Below are 23862 nucleotides of genomic sequence, written 5' to 3' on the forward strand. Positions count from 1 at the left end.
CATTTTTTAAAAAAGTACTACATTAGCCATCATAATTAGTCTAATTTTGACCAATTACATTCATTTCAAGTGTAAGAATCTAGGAACGGAACTTTCAATATGTGACTAAAGGAAATGAGGACAACTCAAGTGGTATCCAACAAAGACAGTGCATGACCCAACTTTCACCTCCTTAAATTATATCACACCAACCTCCAAATATCTGTTGAACTCTCATCAAGTTTTCTCAAAAAAAATCAATATAATATCCTTCATTTTGGAAAAACAATTAAGAATAAATGACAATATTCTTCACTGCAGCATAGAGTTTGTAAAAGTAGAATTGTAGCAGTGATTTCTAGGATCAGACTTTTTTTGTATAATTTAAATGCTAGATTCCAAGGCTCTATTATGCAGCTAAACTTTCTCATCTCAGTTGCGGTTTTGTGACTTATGACCTGAAAATCAGTAGCCTATGTTGGCAGCAGCGCTAGTACGTTCTCCCATCTCCGTGCCACTTTCGTCTATTGTCTTCTGGTCTGCCTCTTCTTGATGAAAAGGCCGTTTTCGAATCACCAGTCTTCTTAGTATATCCATGTTTGAGAGCTACAATTGGATTTAAGTACATCATTCCAGGAGAGTGTCTTTTCTCTCTCGGAAGTGCTCTTAACTCTGGCAACCAGTATGCAACAAACTCCCCCTCAGGATCATAGTTTTGAGCCTGAAACATGTAAAATGTCTTAAAATAATATCTGCTTCATTGGGAGGGAATAGAGATAGCATTCACTAAACTGTATTTTTATATCTATGTACAACCTCAAAAAGCACCACCCAAAATAGCAAATAACATAGAAATTATACACCTTGTTGATTTATTCCAAGAACTTGATTATACTAAAAGAAAGATTTGATTCGTTAGTTCACTCACTTGCTTCGGAATGCTGAAGTAACGGTCTTCTCTAGGGTCATTGCCAACACCTGACAGAAAAGGAACGATGGTAACTTTCGACTTACAATTCCAACTTTCAGTTCCGAGAAAGTGGAGATATCAAAGCCAGATAATAAAGGAGAATCACCTGCTCCATATGTCCAGTTGCCATAGTTGGAGCATGGATCATAATCCAAGAGGCATGTCTCAAACCATTCAGCTCCCATCCGCCAGTCAATGCCCATATCTCGAACAAGAAAAGAGCACACAATCTGGAAAAAGGCACTAATAAGCACACAAGACACATAGGTAAAAAGGAAGAAAAAGCAGTCAATCACAGGGTGTAGCGATAGAAAGTTTTGAATCAATAACTCCTCAAAAGTCTCAGAAAACAGATTCCTATTCAAAGAGTGAAAATGACATTCCCTTTCTTGATTTTCCCAAAGAAAACAAAAGCTATAATTAGAATGCAGTGGATTCCCATCATTCTAGATGACTTCCAGAACTGCTTTCTAGCTAACAACTTGCACGAAAATTTTGCAGAGCGTTATAAATGAAGTGCACATGTACCTGTCGTCCTCGATTCGACATGAATCCAGTAGCAGCTAGTTCTTTCATATTGGCATCAATTAAAGGATACCTACAGATTTCACATTGGAAAATTAACAATTTCTCATCCCACGGAAAATGAAGAGCATATTTATTGTCACATGTTTCCTCAGATTTGAACTTCCTACTAAGTACTAACAATTGACTTGGGATTGAGGAAGAGAAAGGAACAGTCAACGTGCAAGGTATGAAGGTAATGTACTTGTTATAAAACAGGCGCTTCACCAGCCCCTAGATAGAAACTTACCCGGTTTGACCTCGTCTCCAGGCATCAAACATGGTTTGGTCTTGCCTCCAGTTAATATTTACTTTTTGAGGGCCTCCTAAATAGTGAAATAAAAACAATTAGACATATATTTCAAGATCTCTGTAACTCCCAGAATAAAAGAAGAATAGACCTTCAAAATAGATAACAGCAAGAAGCAAAATTCCTCTTGAGAAGTTGATCAAAGAATGGGATGTGTTAATATGCATTCAGATAGTATGGATATTTATCTTTTTTACCTGCTTGAAAAAGCAAATTTCCTAGTTTTACTGAGAGAAATCTGAAGTAATCCCTCCATATTAATTCAAACAAAACCCTGAAAACAAAAATAAGGCATCAAATATACACCTGTCAGTTGTATGAATATAGGGCTTCAGATTATTTAGTACTAACAAACTATATTTATTAGATTTATTATTTCCTCTCACTACCTTCATCAACATAAAAAGGCATAGAAACCATACAAACACAGTCACAAGCATATCCAGAAGAAAAGGAGAAAGAAAGAAAGGAGGAAGCTATACCAGTATGTCGAATCATTTGATAGTCTTTCCTTCTCATATCTTTTCACCTAAACAAGTCAAATGATTCTTTCTTAATCTCTTACATTACTAGCACACAGAAGTTGTTAATGGAATATTGTAATATGAGACAAAGTTGTCGACCTCTTCATATATAAAACGGGGAGACAGGCTTCCTGAAGCAAGCCAAGGAGAGAACTTTGTAGAATAATCAGGTCCTAACATTCCATTTCGAGTCTCTTTATACACTTTTAATAAATCCTGCAATCAATCAAAGATACAAAAGAATTTGATTATGCAGAATCATCATTAAACTGGGTTGTGTCTCTATACTAGGAAACAGTACATATAAAACATCTGCAAATTCCCTAAGTCAAGGCCACCTATAAGATGAACCATAAATACAGTAAAAACAGAAGAAGGTTTAATTTCAAATACACCATGTCATTTATCACTGTTTACAAGGCTAGGGACCAATGCAGCACCTAAAAACACGGTGAATATAGGAAACAAAAAAAGGAGAGGCATAGCTGTGCACGAAGTGTTTCCGGTTGGTGCGGGGGTAGGGGAAGAGGCTATTTCTATGCTTTGAAACTCTCATGGCTGATGGATTAGTTATAGTTTTTGGACGAAAGAGTGAAAATAAATCAAATCATACTTTTTGCAATCCTTATTTTGAGCCTGATTTTTCTCGTTCGTAGAAATCGTTTTCGTTTGAATCAATGATATGGTTTTCGACTTGTCTTGGTCACCAAAGGAATAACTCTAATGATGTGCCAAAGAAACAAAAAAGAGAGAGGAAAGATGAACGGAAAACACTAAGGTCACTCTGATCCTTTAGAACAAAAGAACAAGGATCCCAACATAGTAATCCAAAACAAAATTTGAACGATTCGCATCACAAATCGCAGTGCACACTTGTTGCAGTTATAAGAAGGGTATCCCACCTTCTTCCAAAAGTAATCATGTACCCTACCCAGTGCAGCACTTTCACCGCCAATAAAGTTCATTCCTTTAGAAACCTATAAAAATGAGGAAACATGATACTATAAATCCGAGCTTTATAAACAAATTAATCCACAATTCTTTTAATGCAACTCTAGTGTTGACCTGCCTTTTCCTGCTGAAGCCCGAGCTCAGTAACTTGTGGGACATGTCCCCAATCCCCAACCTCTGGTGGAGGACCAAATGATGCTGGGAGTCTAGTGCAATTACGAATTTTGGATTTGTATTCCACCGACTGTTAAGTTTAACCATCATTACACAACTGGCGGATAACATATGAGAAAGTATCTTGAATTATAAGTCACCTAACTCAGAAATATATTGTGAGGGCTAATACCTTACGGAACTGAGTGTACACATCTGGTAAACTCTCACAGTCAAATGGAAGATCATCTATATGATACATTGTACTACCCCAGACTAATTCCAGCTTAGTAGTGTTTATAGATCGTGGCTCATTGCCTAGTCCACCAGATGACGGTGATGCAAATCTTTGCAGATTTCTGGTGACCAATTTTTCTCCTTTTACTTCCTCACTGCATGTTTCCTTATGGGCATACACCTGTAACATACACCCACCTCCTTAGTATTTAGTAACAGAGAATTTCAAAATTAACAGAATGTCGTATAAGAAACTTCCATATTTGGAGAGAAGAATGAAAGAAACAGCTTCTTAACTGTGTGTGCCTCATATGCTTTCGCCAGGGAAGGGATAATCTCTTCTGGTTTACCATGTTGAATTAATAAGTCAAGTCCCCGCTTCACTAAGTTCCTTTTCAAGTCATTTAAGCACTCTATGAGGAATTGAGCCCTTAAAGCTGCTAAAGAGAAAAGACATGCCTTGAGCTCATTAAATAAGTAGCAATAGAAGATTGAAGCAAATAAATCTAACTTAACCAAATAAAATTAGGAAGAAAATCAAGTGAATGAAAAATCATAAAAATAACACCCCATGATCATCAGACATGATGTAAGTTCACCAACGACAGTTTAATCTCAATGAAAATCAAGAAAAGCCCGCAACTTTGTTACCATTAAGCTTAAAGCTTGTCTTTCCAGAATCATTCTACTCATTAAAAATTCCAATCAACTGAATGCATTCAAACCAGAAACAACATACTCCCTCTGTTCCAAAAGTTCCCTTAACTTGAAATTTCCAAGAACCAACTACATTCAATTTTGACAATGATCTCTCCAAACACTTCTTTAAGATAAACAAATTTCAGTAGTTTTTGAAAAGCTCAAATTAACACAATGCATTGAGATAGAGGGAGTATAATTAGAATCCCAATTGATGAACAGAGTAAACCCTTTTTTACCTCCAGTTTTGGGCAATCCAAAGTAATGGGTGGTTCCAAAAAGCCTAGGATCAACACAATACACAGGCAAGATTGCTTCAGAAGAAACCCAAGCTCTTAAAAGAGCTTCATTATCCAACACTCTCAAATCATTCCTGAACCAAACAATAGCAACCCCTTTACCTTTCCTCTTACCCAAATCACTCAAAGAATATCTCTGGAAAGTCTGTTCACAAACTCTCTCCATTTCTTCAGGGGTTAGACCTGGAACATTTTGAACAGTGGCTGTGGCTCTGGCAGTTAAAGAAGCCATTTTTATGGAGAAATTGCAGTGGAATGTGAAAAGGGTGTGCTTAGATTTTCTTGCAAATGGAATGAATTTGATTAACGGAAGGGATTGTTTGATCATCACATTCAGGATTCAAGAAGTGAAAAAAGGGGGATTTTGAATTATGGATTATGCAATTGAAGAATTAGAAGTAGTTTATTTTTTTTAGGTGTTGAGAAGGTGACACGTGGGCTGAGGAGTTTTGTCTTGTCGTGTTGCCTTTTTAGCCTTTTGTTATCCAAAATATTTTCCCATATTACTTAATCACTTACTAAATCAATATAAAATTAATTAAATTTTTTCTATTTTACTCCTATAATTAATATGATCTTTTGAATGTAAACAATTTTCAATACTAATTATTTCTATACTCTATTTATATTGCATTGATATAAATAAAGAGTAAAATAATAAAAATCATTGTGTAAAGTTATAAGTACGCATTTAATATGGAACGAGGTTAGTATTGATTATGATGTATTAATAATATTAATATTTGTAATGTTTATATTAATTATGTTGAGATTATTTTTTATACAATGTGTGGTTGATATATTAAAAAAAATATACATTTCATTCACAAAAATATCATCCACAAATACAGAAGAAAGGATATGAAAAGGATTTTGAAGGGTTATTTTTAATTATGTTAATGCATGCATTAAAACACATTGCATTGCTAATATCATTATTTCCAATGTATTAGTTATGTTGGGTGTTTGTCCTAATTTTCTAATATAATTGAGTTTTTCTTTTTCTAAAAGAAAAACACAGAGTCTCCATATTTGGCTAGTACTTTTTCTTGTAAGAAAAAGTTTATGAATCCATAAATAAAATATTATTCCTTCTAACTTGGTAGCATTCACAATGTAGTTTTAAAGGCTTTGAGAGTTTTGTCTAGGGGGGATTTGTGAGACACAAGTGTTACGTTAACACTTGTGTGAACCTCTTTGTATTTCGAGTGAATTGTGTGAGGTTATTTTTCTCAAAATTTTGTACTCTCATATTTATAGTTGATTGCTTATCTCCTGTGGATGTAGGTCGATTGACCGAATCACGATAAATATTTGTGTCTTTTTTGATATTTTTTTCATTTGTCTTCTTATTCATAGTCATTCGAGGTTTGCGGTTTTAGCTTCCAAATGACACCTAATTATTTTGATCCTAACAATACATAGGGATGTGCAAAAACCTAACCGACCAATAAATCGAACCAAAAAAAATGTTATTGGGTTAATGGATTTTTAATGGTTTTATAAAAAAAAATTATTGGGTTATTGGTTCGATATTGATTTTTAATATTTGGTTATTTATAAACCGATAACTCATTAAGACAATAGTAATTTATTACTTTACCTCTAAATAAATATTACTAATATTAATATCAATACATTATTGGTTATTACCTTTGCCCTTTAGCCTTCAATTCACATTATTATCCTAATTTTTTTATTTGTATTGCACTTGTACAGTTCTTTTCATGCTAGTCATTATTATTTTTATTTTATGAGCATTCCGTAAAGTTATATTATTATTTTATCGCGCCAAATTATTGGAGAAGTCATATAATTATTTTATGAGCATTTATTTATTGGTTAAACTAAAAACCGAACTGTTAAGGACCAAAACTGATAAATTGAAAACCGATAAAAAAATATTTTATTGTTTTGTGATTGATTTAGCATATTTCAAAACCGATAAAACGAATCAATAATACCTAAACCCGAAACGAATCAATCGATGCACACTCTTAACAATACATAGCATAATACTAAATAAAGTGTGCATTAAATATATAAAAATTAAAAAAAGTGTACTGAACAAAATATTAAAGGATTAAGAAATTATTAATAGATTGATCAACTTTATTATTTTATCCTTTGCACATATTAATTAGCCTCTTGAAAAAAAAATTGAATCTTTAAAATTTGTTTAAACTTTCAAAGCATATTAATTGTAAGTGTAAAATGAAAATTTAATTATTTCTATCCTGATTTAATAAGTGATCAAATAACATGAAACAAATATTTTTAGTAAGACGTTCTTTTAATATGCCACATAGGGAGTACTTGATAGGAGGATCCCCAATAAAATATTGATTGGTAATGTAATTATATTAAATAAAAAAATGAATGAAATTTTTCTAGATTCAACAAATAACATTTTATGAGTTTTGCCATCAACCAGCAGCTTCAATCAAACGTTTATCTTTTTCATTACTTTACCCATAAATTAACAATCTAAAAGAAATTTCATCAGTTCACTTCCAAGAATGTATGTTATAACATCCATATAATCAAATCTCATTGAGATCAATTAAAAACTTGACTAGAGTTGAGAGGTAGAAAGTTATACACACAACCATATCTAACTTAAAACAAGGGATTTAAATTATTGTCATGTGTTTGATCTTGGATTTATAAACACTTGTAAAGTATGTAAAACTTCCCTATTATGGTAAATAATATAACTTTCAACTTGTATTGTCAAGTATACAATGGTTTTCTTTTGTCTGGATGATCTAGTCATGATAGATACACTTGCATTGACAAAATTGGAGTGAAAATTTGTCAGTTAATCAGTGGTTTACCTATTTCCAACTGACTAGTAGATCCAGTCTCAACAAGTCTGGAAATTTCCTCTGGAACTGGAATGTTAAGCTCAGAACATATCAAGTGAATTATTTTTGCAGTCACAGTTCCAAATGACATCTTATTGAGAGTTACCGCCATTGCAAACTTATGCTTGATGTTACAAAAACCAGTGGATCCACCAATACCTGAATGCCCGAAGCCAATAAGTTCCTCGTTTGTTGAGCAACTCCTTTTAAATCCAAGCCCAAACATCCCGTTGGGGTAGGTTAAGTTTTCATATTCTCCAACTCCCATGAAAGCATCATGAACTCTTGGGTTATCGAAGAGATTGATATTCCGGTTATCACTTGACATATCACCAATACTGCAGCTATTGTCGCTGGGAATCTGGATATAAACACTACCTTTGCCATCACATCCAGAACTATTCTGAGTGGATGAATTGCGATTTTGAGTCGGTCCAGGACCATCATCATTTAAACCAGTTTTCTTTCGAGATTTTTGCTTCTTAACAGTCTGCTGAGAAGGGAACTTCGGAATGTGTGGGTGGCTTCCTAAGGTTGGCATGGAAGAATGATGAGGTGGAGGAACTTTCCCACCCTCCGCGAGTGCAGCGTAATAGCGGGCTAGGGCACGGGCTGAGCAATGTCCATTGGCAGCAGGTATAATAGCACGGCGAGCATAGAGTGAGTTAAATATTGCAGGTAAAGTAGTTGCAAGTTGAGCCATCTGCTGCGGCTGGAAGGTGGTTGGAAGATCTGAACGGTTGCCGACATTTGACAACTTGGTGAGATCACTCATATCTATTGTAAGTGTTGCAAGTCGAGATTCCACACCTGCAATAGGGAATTTTAGGTGTCAACTGTCAAATGGTTTAACAGAGTGTGTGTGTGTGTGTGTGTGTGAGAGAGAGAGAGAGAGAGTGCTATGCTTGCAGCTTATGCTTATAGCTTCGAAGAGATTGATCAAACCATGCTATACAACAAAACCCTTCAGGATCTATCTACCCATCCCCTACCCTCAAAGAACGGCGATTGCATATGCTGGGTGGGATCTGAATATGGAGAACATTGGAATTAAAATTTTCTACTATATCTTTTTTAGTATCAGAAAAGCATGTTGGAGTGGTAAGCTCATTTAAATGTGTAAAGCAAGGCTGTCACTTGCTTCCAGAACTTTGACTTGGTCCTTGACTAAGACAAGCTATTTTAAAGGTCGACAAATTATCATCACTAGATCAAGGGAAGATCTCATTTACGAGTTACAGAGATCTACTCTTTAAGTATCTCAAAAAATGTGCTGTGTACATTAAGGATTTTCTAATCATGTTTCTATAAGTTTCTTAACCAAGAAAAGAAACGAATCCTAAACTGTCATTGTTCGGAAGTATTACCTATGGTTAATAGTATATCCCGTGTGGTTAGATTAGTTATCAACTGCCGAGGACCCTAGAAACTATGACATATTGTTTTCTAAAATGTCAATCAGCAAATAGCTAAAGAGATTGAATAAGCAAAACTGACTCAATTGACAGCCAAGAGCAACAGGAGGGATAAGGAAATGCTAAAAAAGTAGACACTGGTCATGCCTGGAGGAATTCCAACATAGAGCTCGCCATCAATCTTTAAAGGGCGAACAAAAACTTCTTCTAGGAGTTCTTGAAATCTTCTTCCTGATGCTCTCTGTATTGAAATGACAATAGATAAATGCCTCAAAGCATGCCAAGATTTTAAAATATACTGGTAGATACATGTTTCTGTACAGATGCTCCACTACAAGAATTCATTTTAAATTCAAAAGAGGAGCCACTAAGAGCTACTGTGAGGATCTTTCTGCAATAAACCCACCCCCATACTCCTACCGTGACCATAAACATGGAGCATAGTTGGGAACTTCCCTTCAACATTGAAATTAAACATAGTACAATAACATTTTAGCTTTGCATACTTCAGTTGATTTTTAAGGGTCATGACAAAAATAATGAGCAATACATTGCCGTCATAAAATTTGATCAGAAAACATGAAATGCAACATTACCTCAATAATGCCTCCACATAACCAGCCAAAAGACAAATAATGATACAGCTGCTCATGACCTGGTGCAGTTTCTGGAGCAGACATGGCAATTCGCTTTAAACATTCATCCCAATCGGTCATCAAAAAAGGGTCTTCTTGATTAATATCACTCATGGCATTATGTAAACCAGAGGTATGGTTAAGAACATGATAAACCTGCCAAAATTAACATGCACTCAAACTGAACTAGTTGGAATGTAAAACAATAAATAATGAGGACTAAGAAATTGGTATTCCCAATTCTTGGTGTTGCTTTCTGCATGTAAATTTGAATATTTTCTGATAAAAGAATGAAGTTAACAATTAACAGTGTTAATTTTATCACATTTTTCTTCTTTGATCATCCACTCACTAAGAGAGGTCAGAAACAAGATTGTAGTAAAACAAAATTTCTAATGAGGTTATATCAAATCTTCATATACCTTTATTTGGTCTTTTCCATTTGATCCAAATTCGGGCCATATATTTGCAATATTGTCCTCAAGCTTCAGTTTTCTGTTTAGATAAAATGTTCTCATTGGTTAATTGCAAAAGTTCAAATTTTGTATCATAAATAAAGCTAGAGCACAAAATACCTCGGAGACATCGGTACCTCTTAAAACTTCAAAACGAGCAAGACACATTAAAGGAAAGAGTAGGATTACAAGAGAAGTATGGAAAAGATCAAAAGCATTATCAGATGAATCAAAGATATATCTACCTTGAAGCTCTTAAAGTTTGAATCAGTATTTTTAAAATGGAAGTATAAGCGAAGGTGTTTCCATCCCAAGCAACACGAGGTGCATACCATCAAATTTTGATTTACCAGGAACCTGGCTTCTAATGTAAGGACATATCGAGAAATAAACTCCCACTGATGTGCAAGTATGAAGAAATAATAACATAGCTCAATTGTAGGCAACCCTTAAAAAAGAATTAACTTTCTTGGTAAGTGAAAAAATAAAGATGTAAAAAGAGCTTTGAGACATTTAATGGTCCTTGCAAGATCTTTCTAGGTCTGACCAATATTTCCCTCACTTTATCGCATTAAGGAAAAATAAGTAAATAAGGCATAGAGCGGAGTGGCATTGCTATTTCTGTATGGTCGCTTCTTCTGCACAGAATACTCCAAGACTGGAATACATGAACAGTTTACAACGGCTTAACAGTTAACAAGGAATATATCACATGGATGATGGATAATTTTAAGATTCAGCAAATCCTAAATAAAGCTGGGGATATTGCAAAAATTCATGTGGTAAGTAGAGGAAAAAATTATATTAACCCCAAAGGGGCAAAATGATAGAGAGCACTAGCACAGAGATCAATGGTAGAAACATTACATCCTGACTAATAGCATCAGAAGAAGTCGAAAACTCATCGGTCACCATCTCAATAAGTAATTAAATAATAAATAGCATTCTGTATCAAGAAAATTTCGTTATTTTTATTTTTTCACCATAGTTGCAGTATATGCCTTTATTTATTTATTATTGGAGAAAAATAGAACACTCTTCTTCATTGGTTTAAATGATTTAGAAACTTCTGTATTTCATAGCCAGAGGACAGAAAAATAGGACATCCAGAGTAGATATTGAGCTTACTAGCATCACATACCCATTATCAACCAGCCAGTGCACCAGTCCAGCACAGATTCCCTTTGTTACTGAAAAAACAGAGAATAAACTATCGGGTTGGACCGGTCGAGGATCATATTTTCCAAGTACCCCAGCAGCAGTATCAATGATCACTTCTCCATCTTTGTAGGCACATACCTTGAAATACACAGAAAATAATGAGCAAGCTTGAATCAGTGAGACCCAGGAACAAATCGCCAAATCTATAGACCAACTTAATTGGAGAGACATTTCTATAGTAGAACATTTAGCAGCAGTATGACTAATCCCTGCAGCTAGGATCGTTAAATCACTTCATTAGAAGAGAGATGGAAAACAACAGCCTATTCTAAGTTGATAAGTCCCAATATAATATCAGAAACCCAAATGAAACATTGAATAAAAACCTACACTTCTATAAGAGTTGAGTACATATTCAATTAAAAGCACTACAGAGTTTGACAAAATACTATCCATTACTAATTCACTTAAAGAACTCTCAGAACAATTCAATAACTGCAATGACTAACTTATGTCCTTTTCTATCCGAAGCATCCACATGGCTCACACAGACATTTCCAGTGCTCTTTTCACTCATCTCATCTCTCAGAATTGTAAAATGTCCAATTGATATACACAGTAACTGATTGCTCCATTTTCTGTATTTATTTTGTGCTTTCTCTTTGTTTCAAGGTACATCTTACCTATACGCCAACCCCCAATTGAAAAGGTACTCCGTACTCTATATTAAATTTTAATTATCTTTGATTGAGTGTTTCAATCAAAGACTTATCTTGACGAAAAACCCTTTACTTTTTTTCTGTGGCAAGAAATTGTATCCACAGCACCAATAGTATTGGCTGCCCCTGCAAGGAAGAGTTGTGTCCAAAGCCATTGGGAAGGGAAGCAAGGTGGCAGGATAATCAGACTGCAAAAACATGGTAATTATGAGTATGTACCTGGATTCCAAGTATTTTCTCAGCATTCCCAAGCTCAACCAAAAGCTGCCTTAGTTTGGCTTCAACATCAGAATGAATTGGGGTGTCATAGATCCATCGTGGATTCAAAGATGGCCCTTTATTTAAGTTGCTGTACAAGTTGGCAAACAGATACTTAGTGAGCAATGCATCCGCTGATATTATGTAAAATAAGCACAAAACAGAGCTAACCATTGGAGCACAGATTCAGCAAAAGGTCGCATGATATCTACATAGACTATGCGCACATTCATTGTTGCAGAAAGCCCTGAGTATCACCGACAACAACTGAGTCAGTTTTTGCACTTAGATGATACAGAGAAGAGATAAAAGAGAAAATTCATCACAAACCTCTAAGAAGATTAAGAACCCTCCCGAATATAACAATATCACTAGGAAAAGCATCAACCTAAAAAAATGGTCAGCTGCTTCAGAATCATTAAAGTCAGAGGTTAATAATTCAGTCAATAGTGATTGAAAAAAGTTATTAGCTTACAGGATTAAAGCGTTTCACTTCCTTCTCATTGAGTTTCATCTTTTCTTGTATAACCTTGAAATTTTTTGACCTTTGCTCAGATAACATTTTCATACTTTCCTTCATCATATTGAGAGATAAGTCAGACGAGGGAAATTGGATAGATATAACCAACTAAGAAGAGAAGGCTTACAAGAGCTTCATTGGCAGGCGTAGAAGAACGGAAGAACACAGAAGTAACCTCCATAGCCTGTTCCGGTACGTCAAGGCGAAACTTGAGTCCCATCTCTGCAAATGCAGCCAAAAGTGCTACATGGTCCCCCTGCAAGAAGTGGTATCTCAATTTTTAAATGGAAAATTGGTAGAGAAACAATAACAACATTTTGTTGATTATATAGAAAAAAAGCATAAATTTGTCGTTGGAATAGGAGAGGCCAACAGGTCTTCGAAAAGAGATTACAGCTAACTCTATGAGAATAACAACAAGATGAGAAAACAGATACTACTTGGATGATATAATTGTATATGCTTTATTCTTATAACTTTGTCCTGCAAGATTATTAAACAGAAATACAACTAAGTAACGGGGCTCATAATCTGTTAGCTGGATTTTAGCACTCTATACAATATAAATCAAACTATGACACATATAGAAAGGTTCTAAGCAATTATCCTTTTTCTGATGCCAGGATATCAGCAAGGTTAGAGGAAATGGGAGGTGCAGCTGGAAAATAGAATGTTGAATATTACTAATAGGTTGACCGTTCACACTTGGTAAAAGACTAAAAGGTTAACTGCTGACACACAGGTTTGATACACGAGTATAGTGCTTGTGACACTATGACATGGTCACACTAAGGAGTTAATGTTGTTAGGTACTTATTCATGGCATATCAGAATAATACTTCTAAACCAGTTGACTACTGTTAGGGCTCGCTTTGTTTCCCACCTATGAAAAATAATTGTGGCATAAAAGTCTATATTAGGAATAAAACTCTTCACATTTTGTAGAGGAGGCAGTATCCTCGGTAGATCTGATAGGTGTTCTGTATGATCTAAAAACCAATATGTGCCTTCTCCTCTATGCAAAATGTATTTTTTGTGGTGCAAGTGTACAAGCCCTATAAGTGTGTGTTTCGTGTTCAATGCATCCTTGCTAATATGATGATCTAGATATGCATAAAAATATTACAGCGGAATGTGTGAGTATCAGTTTTTTCTTCTCTGTGACCTGCTATCTTCAACAAAACTTTATTAGGTAACGATTCTCTTTACCATGGTTTAATAAATTTGCAAAAAGATCAACTAATATGACTTGGTCATGAAGTATGACAGCAGTTAGCCGGATAGGCCTTGATGACATGCCTGCATCAATAAATCCATTGAATACATCATTACAAGTATATACAGTCCTCATTGGATGTTAAAGGAACTGGACAAACCTCTGCAGCTGCCAGAAACATCTTCGCAAGAGCTTGTTTCAAGGAGCTTGACAGTAGCTTTGTGAGTCCAAAATCCAACAAAATTGGGCGATGAGGTGGTTCCTTGCTCACCAGAAAATTTCCTATTTTTGACAACCCAAGAGAATTTTCAACAGAGTGAAACACTATTAAGAGTTGGAAACATGTATTCAGCATAATTAGCAGGAAGAAATGCTGTAGCTTTGGTAGAATCATAGTGAGGTACAAAGAAAAAAAGGAAGTCTTGACAGGCAGCATACAACAAAAACACGTCAACATGCTAAAATAATTAATATGAAGACAGTGACTCATCCATAGCGAGCTAAAAACGAATGGAGGTGTACCTGGATGAGGGTCTCCATTAAAAAATCCATCAACATAAATTTGGTGTGCATATGCACGTGTAATTTCTTCGACAAGTTTTTGCTTGTCTACTCCCAAGGCTTGAAGTGATTCAGCATCATTCAGACGAACACCGTCCATATACTCAAGTATGAGCACCTTTTCAGTAGACTGCAATTTCAAGCAATCCCCTATAAACACGTTATGGATGGAGAAAAGCAACTCTCGTCTGTTTTAAAGTATAATTGTATACGAAATTGCATTTCTGGTATAAGAGCAGTTTGCTAGAGTGTCCAGCTCAACTTTTGGAATTCTTGGATTCTCTAATGAAGTAATAAAGCAAGGTGACTGCTCCCAGACTTTTGTAATTTATGCAAGTACCAGCTTGGTACCGTTATATCAACAAAACTACCTTACCTTATCATTGAAAAAGAATGTTATTGGAAAAAGGAATGAAGATATCTCAGAATCCATGGACAGAAGTAACGGATGAGAGATTCAAGCGATTACAACTTTGCCTAAACCTTTCTGAAGTAATCCATAAACTAATACTACCATAAATTATTTCAGCATCTTTTTTGGTGAAAAGGTAAGCAAGCATTACTTTATATTAATAAACAAAGCAGCCTGGTACTAACCAAGAAAAGAAAGTAGAGTATTAATGGTAGCCAGAAAAATTATGAAACTATTTATATGCATTTGAAAAAGACGGATCTTTGGAAACACTTCTCCCACGGAGTATTAACAACTGGAAAAAAGAAATAGGAGCCAATCAGAAACTATTCTCATATGGCCTTAGACAAAAAAGCAAGCTGCAAATGTAAATATAATGGAGTTAAAGATGTACATTCAACTAAAGGTTGAAACAAATGAAAGTGAATATACTGCAGAAGACATGTCATTTCAAGATCAAAATAGTATAAGCAGGTTACTAAGTTAATAAAAATATACATTGTTTGTGGTCTGAAATTTTGGAAGTGGATTGGAAGGGGAAGCGGGGTCTCTTCAATAAATTCCTCCTCATGCCTAATTCTTCTACTCGTGATCATTCTTCCACAGATTTTTAATTACCTTTTCACTTATTTCCTTTCCGGGCTAGATGGATTTGTTATTTAAATTTTGTTGTTCCTGCTCCCTCTTTGTTAAAAGAAGGCTTGTTGAATCCCGAGGATAAACCTAGTCCAATGAAATATCCTTAAGGACAGTGTCCTTGCTATGCCTCAAGATACAAAAAATTCCGATTTTGTACTATTAAACTAACTGAATAAAGTATCAAATTATATAATATTAAAAGATCAATTAAATAAACTGATTTTTTTACTCAAACACAACCTTTAAACAGTATTTATATAAATACTAATAAAATAGTATCAAATAAACTGATTATATTATTATTGACAAAGTGGAAAAAAACACTAGAAATCTTCATAAAAGACCCAGGAATGGTGGCAGTAGGCACTGAAGCAGATGCAGACACAACAGCAAAACCAAAAAGAAAAAGAAGGAAGAAAACCTCCAGCTGTTAGATCACTGGTCAAGTGTCTAATTGTTCCACTTAAGGTCAGGGGTTCGAGTCCCACTTGTATACATTGTTTCGGTCATCAAAAACAAGGAAGAAGAAGAAGACAGTAACAAGAACTTCTTTTGTCTTAAAATGTCTGTTCCTTTCTTTTTCTTCTGAAAATTCACTTTTAAAAATAAAAACTAAATGAAAACGATCACTTTAGGGCTTCGTTGCTTTGCGCTTCTTCAACCTTGCCTCACACTGAAAAAGCCCGACACCTCACTTTGCTTCGCTTCATCGCCTCAAGTGAGGAAGCGTTTGTTTTTCTCAACACTGGATGCAATGATGACTACAGTTCACCAAGAACCTTCACAAGATCCTTACAACAACTATGTATCAGTCCCAAACAAGTTGGTAAAATTCCCCTCCATCCATATGAACCTTGGTAAAGTCCCTCTTACTGTTGCAAGACAGATGTTTTCGTGCCTGTTTGACTTAACTTATTTTAAGCAACTTATAATCTGAAAACAACTTATAAGCTAAAAAAACAAGTTGGGGTAGCCTAATTTACTTGTTTTCTAATCTTAGGACTCTGTTTCAGATAAGGAGAATAGTTGAGACTTATACGGATTGTAGTTAGGGTATCATCCTTTATATACCCTGTCATGTATCACAGAATAAACAATGATCATTCAATTATCTATTCCCTTTTACTACATACTAGAGGAACATACTTGAATGACTTCAGGAATTAGTACGTCCACATGATTAGCAGGCTTACTATCATCACAACTTTTGTTACAGTGGAGATTTCTTGAAACCTTTTGGGTGTTCTCTGCCAAATCGAGAAGAAGAAGAAAGCTTAACAAACATGATACAGAAGAAAACAGTGCTGAAACATTAAGTAAATTAATTTGACTACTTGAAAAATACCAGCCTCGTGATTGAAATCTAGTTCTTTAGGTGATTCTTTGCACCATTCATCTATCATGGGGTGGAAATTATACTGCGGTTCCGCCCATGCTATCCAATCAACTATTGACTTGGCATTTTTCAGGTCCTGAAAAAGAATTTGCGTAAATGAAACTATTATTTTTCATTACTCTATATTCACACAGCAAAAGAATCTTTGCCTCTAGTATAAACAACCTCCAGTATAACAGCTTTTATGCCATCATGCTGAACTTTGACAACAACTTCCTGACCATCACTCAAAGTTGCACGATGAACTTGAGCTATCTGCGGAAAGGTGATGTTGAAAGTAATTAGGATAACTTCTAAGTCTCATGTCATGAACATAGGAAAACTAAAAGCTAATGTTAGGACCACCATTGTTTCTTATAGCTCACACCAACTTCCTGTATTATATCCCACATCTATGGGTACTTCTAATATAGCTGAAAGAAATAACTATAGATATTAATGTGAAGGTAGGAAATCAGTGACTAAATTACTGCTAAACTGCCTAGTTGGAAATCCTTGTTTCTACTCTGCACCTAGCTTTTTAGTTCAGACACTTACTGAGGCTGTTGCCAGAGGTACTTTGTCAAAATTCAAGAATAGATCATCCATGGTCTTCCCCAACTCTTTTTCTATGGTTTGGCATACCTGGGGAAAAACAATTCATTTAATTAGTAACATTTATCTGATGAGTGTTTAGATATTCCTTTTATCGATCTGATGAATATTAGATATTCTTTCTATCAGTCCGATGAATGTTTAGATATCACACTGCATAAACATGAGTTGAACTTCTGCAGATGCCTTGTATGATTTTATTAGCAAAAGTATAGAGATATACAGTGCTCTAAGAGCAAAGAAATCTAGATAATTTTCCTGCTAAAGCAAATTTGGCATCCCAAGATTATGTCATAAAAATGAAAATCTGAATGATATAGGAGATAAGTAGAGACAAATATTTAAAGGATTTAAAAGGCACCACAAAAATGTAAAGCTCTAATGCTTACTAATCACTAAGAGTTCCCTTAGGGGCAAGCTAGATATTTCTACTGAGCTACTTTTGACATGGTTTTGTCTAGCAAGGACAGTTCAAGAGCAACAATTGTCCCTATTCCCTAATAAGAGGATGATGGATCGGTGCTTTTCGCTCCACTATGGCATACAGGTTTAATTTGTGCCTTCACACAGCAAAGGAATATCATCTTCTTGTAATTGACGAATTGTTGTCTCCCATAATCATTTTTGGTTCCTTTAAACTTTCACTTCCAATCAAATGTGGACGCTGGAAGACATGCATGTAAGTGATTACAAAGTTGAGAAATAAAACCACATGGAGCAGATTTTTCTCGGTAGGTTTCGGCTAGGGGAGAAGGGTTCTGGAGAAGAGGCTATATAGGAAAACAAATTTGAGGTTTTCAGATAGGGAAGTACCCTGTAAAAATATGCTAATCAAAGAAATGAGGAGAAATCATGTCAAAATACTAAAACAAGAAAATTATTTCCAGAAAATACTTACTATTAAAGCAAAACCCAAGCAAAAGTAGAATAGATTTCCCTGCATACCTTTGGTTCTCAAGCTTACGTCACAGATGCACCACAGTATGAATCATAAGTAAATGAATTCATGGGAGTTATTAGCACATCTTTTCACATCAACGTAACCTGAGGTGCTTCGATGATTAATAGCTAACTTGGTCGGTCTTCTTGGTCATGTTATAAAAAGCCCAATTAAAAGATTGTCTTTAAATATGATCAAATACAGACTCCACTCTTTTACCTCTCTCTCTCCCCTACAAATTGTACCCTCTCAGACACACAACAAACAGAACACATGAGTCAGGATGTGCAAACCACTCTTTTTTTGTGCAAAAGAATCTTAAGAGAACCTTCATGATGTTTCTCACTCAACCATAAAAAGCTATTCAGGTCATCTTTGATATAATCCTCATATGAGAACATTTCATGAAACTGCACATCCATAAAACCAACTCAAATCTCAATTCTCAATGTACAAATTATTTAACTGGAGACTACCACCACACCACCCCTCTTCCAAACCCCAATAAAAAAGAACCCCTCAAATAGAGTGCAAGGAGAAAACAAATGAATGAAGGAGGAATCCTGAAAAGGAGGAAATAAAACCTACAACTTTGACTCATCAGATCCAAATCACCAGTTAAAGCTCTCTGAATCATCATTGCAAATAGTCTGAGAGAAGTACCAAACTAATACCTCCATGTCTAATGCATAAGATACAAACAATCAATTTCAAGAGATTTTAAATGGTTCCTGAAAATGTATTTTCTCTAGATGATAACAGTTCTAGCAAATGACTAAAATATAGAACGCAATCACTAGCAATAGGATTGTTATTGCAAACAATCCATTGTTGAACTTCCTTTGATAAAGTTAACCAAAGTTACCTCTTTTAAAGAGCGGGGAGGAAGAGAGTCCTGTAATTGCTTCAAAAGGTATGTATAAGCCTCTGGCAGTACATCAGCACGTGTGGATAGGTACTGTCCAAGTTTCACCCACAAACCTTCTAGCTCTACTATTAAATTAAGAACACGTTTAGCATTGCGTTCATGAGCTTTCTCCCATAGAGAGGCTTTCTTTGACTTGTTTGCCCATTTTTCTCTCTGCTGTAAAGCCTTCACATCACACAGTAGTGTTAATAAGTTCTTCAGTCTGCTTAGTAAAAGGAAATAAGATGAAAAAGGCCAGTTTTTCATCTTTTAACTTTCAGATATGACATTAACATTAGTAAGCTAGCAGCTACGCAACATAAATCATACCTTGTAATCAAAGTAAATGATAACAGCTACAGCAAAAACTTTCACACGCCTCTTGTAGATGTTTCCCCATCCCATTGATTGGAGCCTGGTTGAGAAATGTATTTCTATCTAAGAAGTTATAGATCTGCAAGAAGGGAGACCAGCATGAACAGTGGCAGTTCAAGGATCCAAAAACAGTTATGAAGAATTCAGTTCCAAAATAATGGCTCAATGGTAAGCTAACAGACTATAAACAGTTATGAAGACTTCAGTTCAGAAATACTTGCTCAATGGTAAACTAACAGAATATATGTTAGTCTGATGTCTACCAATGTAGTGTCAATAGTGGGAGGTACATCAAAATACAGCAACCCCTCTCCCAACCCAATGGAAAAAAGAAAAAGCAAGAAGAAACAAGCAACAGACTGGCATGCATACAAGTAAACGAATCATCTCCTAACAATAAAAACTTAGTTTATGCACATTCTTTCCTATAGATATTAACACACATACTTAAACCAGATTACTCATACCTGTGGTCTCATTTGGTAAAAGACCAATCCATAGTACAGGAGAAATTGCAAGTAAATGTTTTCATGCAGATATGAGAAGAATCATCATGCAGGTAACCCCTCCATTCTATTTTGTACGACACTCTTCCCTTTTTCTTCTTTTCCTAAGACTGGTTTTCTTTATTTATAAACTCCTTAATCTTACCATTCTCATTTTTCCTTTAATGGCATGCTATTACAGAAAAATGGCATATAAAAGTCACTAAACATTAAGGGTATTTTGGTGTGTAATACATATTTAGCTCATGTCAGAGAAATTTCTTTCTTAGTTTCCACGTCAAGTGAACACGTCCGCGCACAAGCACAAAACCATATTGTTGCTTTTGTAGCCAGTGTTGTTAAAAGCTTGATTTAGGTGATTAAGCCCTAAAGTTCACTGCTGTACATAGTGATTGCCTCAATTCTCCTAAGCTGCACTTTAGTGCAAGCAACAAGACATTAAGGTGTGAGCCTCATTGACCACAGGCTCTACGTTAGAAAGAGTAACACCAAACACTAAATACAGTTCAATGTGCGCATAGGACGCACGTCACAAGCTTGAATACTACCACTGATAACCAACCTAACATTTAAGTGAGAGAAGGATATAGGGACACACCCATACCCCTTCAATTTTCTAACATGTGGACCAACTAGGTTCGGTCAGCTAGTTTACAAGGAGTTTTTTGGTTATCAAAAGAAGATCAACATAGCTGGAAAACTAGTATATCAATTGTTAAGAAAATATCTTGAATAAAAGTGCCAATGAGTAGGAACAAAATTTAGGAGATTAAAAACTTAAAATTGGGCCTTGGCATTAAAAACATAAATTTAAACAGTTTTCGAAATTAATTGATTACTTTTGCTTCATTTCTTTCATTCCACTGCAGATATGTCAATTTCTTCGGCCATATAGTTATTCATTTGCATTACCTATATGTTTTAAGTATTCTCCTTCTTTGTGCCTTTATCAACTACACAAGTGTTTTAGTTGTACCTTCTGCTTAGAACCCCAACAGACACTCCACACTGACAACACTTTTTCCAAAATAGCAAATATTTTGACTAATATATATCGAGAAAAGACCCTGCATATATAGTGTAAACAAGAAACAAATACGCCTATAAGCGGACATATTCTATACAAAAATCATCCAATCACCAATACTTATTGGGACCATATCGGCATATCATATATACTATGTACTCCAAAACTATATGAAGAATGAAGATTGTCCAGTAACATCTACACAAGAGTTCCCAATTCCTTCAAATATTCTTCTATTTATCTCCTTCCACATTGTTCACATGAGAAGCAAAGGACCAACCTCACCTGACTTTATTTTTTTCCTTTTCTTCTTGATGAAGGGCTTCACTTCTGTGCCTTTTCCTGCCGCAGCAGTAGCTTATGTAGAAACAATACTACTTCTTGACTGATACGATTCATTTCCGTCAAATTCTCTAATTTGATTATGGTAATCACTTAAGTAAAGGTCATATTATAAGCACCTCGAAGTCTGTAACGAAGTCCCACTGTAACTTCAGGAAAGGAGAGTTTACATGCTCTTAGCCTCTTTCAAGGTAAAATGCTGCTGAAGAATGGAGAAATATATGCAAATGACATCTTTGATTAAGCTAAGCGTGACACTGAAATTTGAATAGTACCTTTGTATTTCTCTGTATTTTTTCGTCTTTCAGTCCCCCCCCCCCAAACTACAGCCTATGAACTAATAATTGTAGAACTCAAAATGAAATAATTGCAGTTCCCATCTGTCCAAACCTGTGTTGGGAGAGGTAGCAAGTACTCATGGAATTAGTCGAGGTCCACGCAAGTTGACCCAGACACCACAGTTATCAATAAAAATGAAGAATTTCAGCATGCAAGTTCTCATAAGTCAGTTCTCATGAGAACTTTGTACAATACACTCAAGCAGTCACAAATGCTAAGTTAACATGCAAGTTTTGTCCTTTGCTTCCAAACCACAAGAAGGGCATAAAGGAATGCTACAACACGTCGAATGCTCTAGTTACAAAAATAATTTCTTAATGAAACAACCAAATTTCACAAATAAACATCAATATCAACCAAAGAAGACATGAAGAAGTAAAACAAAATCCAAGCTTTCCATAGAAATTCCATATCATAAGCGAACTTGCAAACCATTCATTTATATAAAAAAAGACTTACGGAGATTAGCAATACATTTCCTTTACTCTTTCTACTGCATACAATTAACAATAGTACTACATAAATAGATTAATTTTATCAAGCACCAATTAATTAACTGAGACAAAGCCAATAACTTGTATAAACCCCAAAAAAACCACCTGGGAAATGAATAATCCATCATCATCAAAAAAACAAAAACTCAATTTTCATATGATAAGAGCAACACTAATTTTATATTAAAAAGATAGAATTTTGCAAGGAAAACCTGATTAAGATCCAAAGAGAGTCTCGATTGAACACAAAAATTGGGGGAAAAATAGCAAAGGTGAAGAAGAAAAAGACGGACCTCTTCGGTGCCGACGTCGTTTACGAAGAAAAATCTATAGGCTTCACTTTCGGTTAATGCTATTTGGCTATCACCAGCTTTTGAGAGTGAAATATATATTAAATTGTACCTACTAATTTGTTAAATTGTATCTATCGTAACTGCTTTTCCTTACAAATAAAAATAATGCTTTCTCATTTGAAAAATGGCACGTTTATTTGGACTATTTTTCTTTTGGTCCAGGATCATTCTTAATTTGGTTTGATATTAAATCGATATAATATATATATAAATTTATATTTTGTAAGTATTTTTAAATTTATTTATAACTTTTAATATTTTATTATGTTTTACTAAGACAGTATTTTGAAGAATTCATTGTACATTTTAATTTTTCCAATTTTATTTATTCAAGAATAAGGAACAACATTTCCATCGAGAACTCCAAGAAATGACTGAAATTGGAATCGAAAAAATCGATGTTAGATTGGTTTGATTTGATTTATAGGTTTAATAAACTGACATAATTAATTTAGTAATTTTTTAATGTAAAAAACAAAACAAACCGACTTATGTACATTTCTAATCTCAAAAAAACTAGCTTTTACGAGAAATTATGTAACAAAATTATTTGATTTTATTTTATATAATGAAATAACTCAATTTAAAAAACATATAAAATTACTCAATCAGATTTATTATTAAATATAGGGTAAATTAATTTTTATATCTTGTAAATATAAATCCTACAAATAAGATAAAATTAAAAAAAAAAAACTACGTGTCTTACATTCGATCCATTCACACACAAATTAATGGGTCTTCATCAAATCTTTGAATAGCTAGTACGTGTTCTTGTTTTGGTGCTACGCATGTTATGTGTTCAATTTGCAAAGAGTATAGACGCGTATATATAAAAAAATTAGTGTTTGTACGTTACTCCATATCAATTATCATATAAAAAGAATTTTGATGATTAATTCGGAGTTCTATTTCGACATTTGATTCAGAGATCTGATCTCGACATCCGACACCTAAATTGAGAATCTACTTTCTAACCAAGACTTAACCCTGACTCTCGACTCATTTCTCTATCCAACACTTGTTTCAGGACTCGACTTGAGAC

General features: G+C 34.7%; 2 protein-coding genes across 4 annotated transcripts; both read right to left on the reverse strand.

Annotated features, from left to right (window-relative positions):
* Positions 1–135: 135 nt before the first annotated feature.
* On the reverse strand, positions 136–5082 carry LOC129889485 (cryptochrome DASH, chloroplastic/mitochondrial). 2 transcript variants are annotated; one of them, XM_055964793.1, is made up of 13 exons: positions 4627–5082; positions 3986–4125; positions 3645–3869; positions 3417–3542; positions 3250–3324; positions 2447–2563; positions 2306–2352; positions 2021–2097; positions 1764–1839; positions 1478–1547; positions 1056–1179; positions 908–957; positions 136–700 (listed from the first exon to the last, which is right to left on the reverse strand). In XM_055964793.1, the coding sequence occupies exons 1-13, from the start codon at positions 5012–5014 to the stop codon at positions 470–472; spliced, it is 1746 nt and encodes a 581-aa protein (XP_055820768.1). In that variant the 5' UTR covers positions 5015–5082; the 3' UTR covers positions 136–469. The 2 variants fall into 2 exon arrangements, with proteins under 2 accessions (XP_055820768.1, XP_055820767.1); XM_055964792.1 differs by having other exon boundaries at positions 3986–4128.
* A 2130-nt stretch (positions 5083–7212) lies between these two features.
* LOC129889486 (uncharacterized) lies at positions 7213–22879 on the reverse strand. 2 transcript variants are annotated; one of them, XM_055964794.1, is made up of 19 exons: positions 22758–22879; positions 19712–19835; positions 19340–19567; positions 17478–17564; positions 17106–17195; positions 16890–17016; positions 16691–16791; positions 14455–14623; positions 14093–14214; positions 12844–12972; positions 12672–12770; positions 12527–12584; positions 12368–12443; positions 12158–12287; positions 11200–11357; positions 10026–10098; positions 9565–9759; positions 9116–9209; positions 7213–8363 (listed from the first exon to the last, which is right to left on the reverse strand). In XM_055964794.1, the coding sequence occupies exons 2-19, from the start codon at positions 19784–19786 to the stop codon at positions 7504–7506; spliced, it is 2871 nt and encodes a 956-aa protein (XP_055820769.1). In that variant the 5' UTR covers positions 19787–19835; positions 22758–22879; the 3' UTR covers positions 7213–7503. The 2 variants fall into 2 exon arrangements, with proteins under 2 accessions (XP_055820769.1, XP_055820770.1); XM_055964795.1 differs by having other exon boundaries at positions 22677–22766.
* Positions 22880–23862: the final 983 nt, after the last annotated feature.

Source organism: Solanum dulcamara, chromosome 5 (assembly GCF_947179165.1).
Source record: "Solanum dulcamara chromosome 5, daSolDulc1.2, whole genome shotgun sequence".
Classification (NCBI taxonomy): domain Eukaryota; kingdom Viridiplantae; phylum Streptophyta; class Magnoliopsida; order Solanales; family Solanaceae; genus Solanum; species Solanum dulcamara.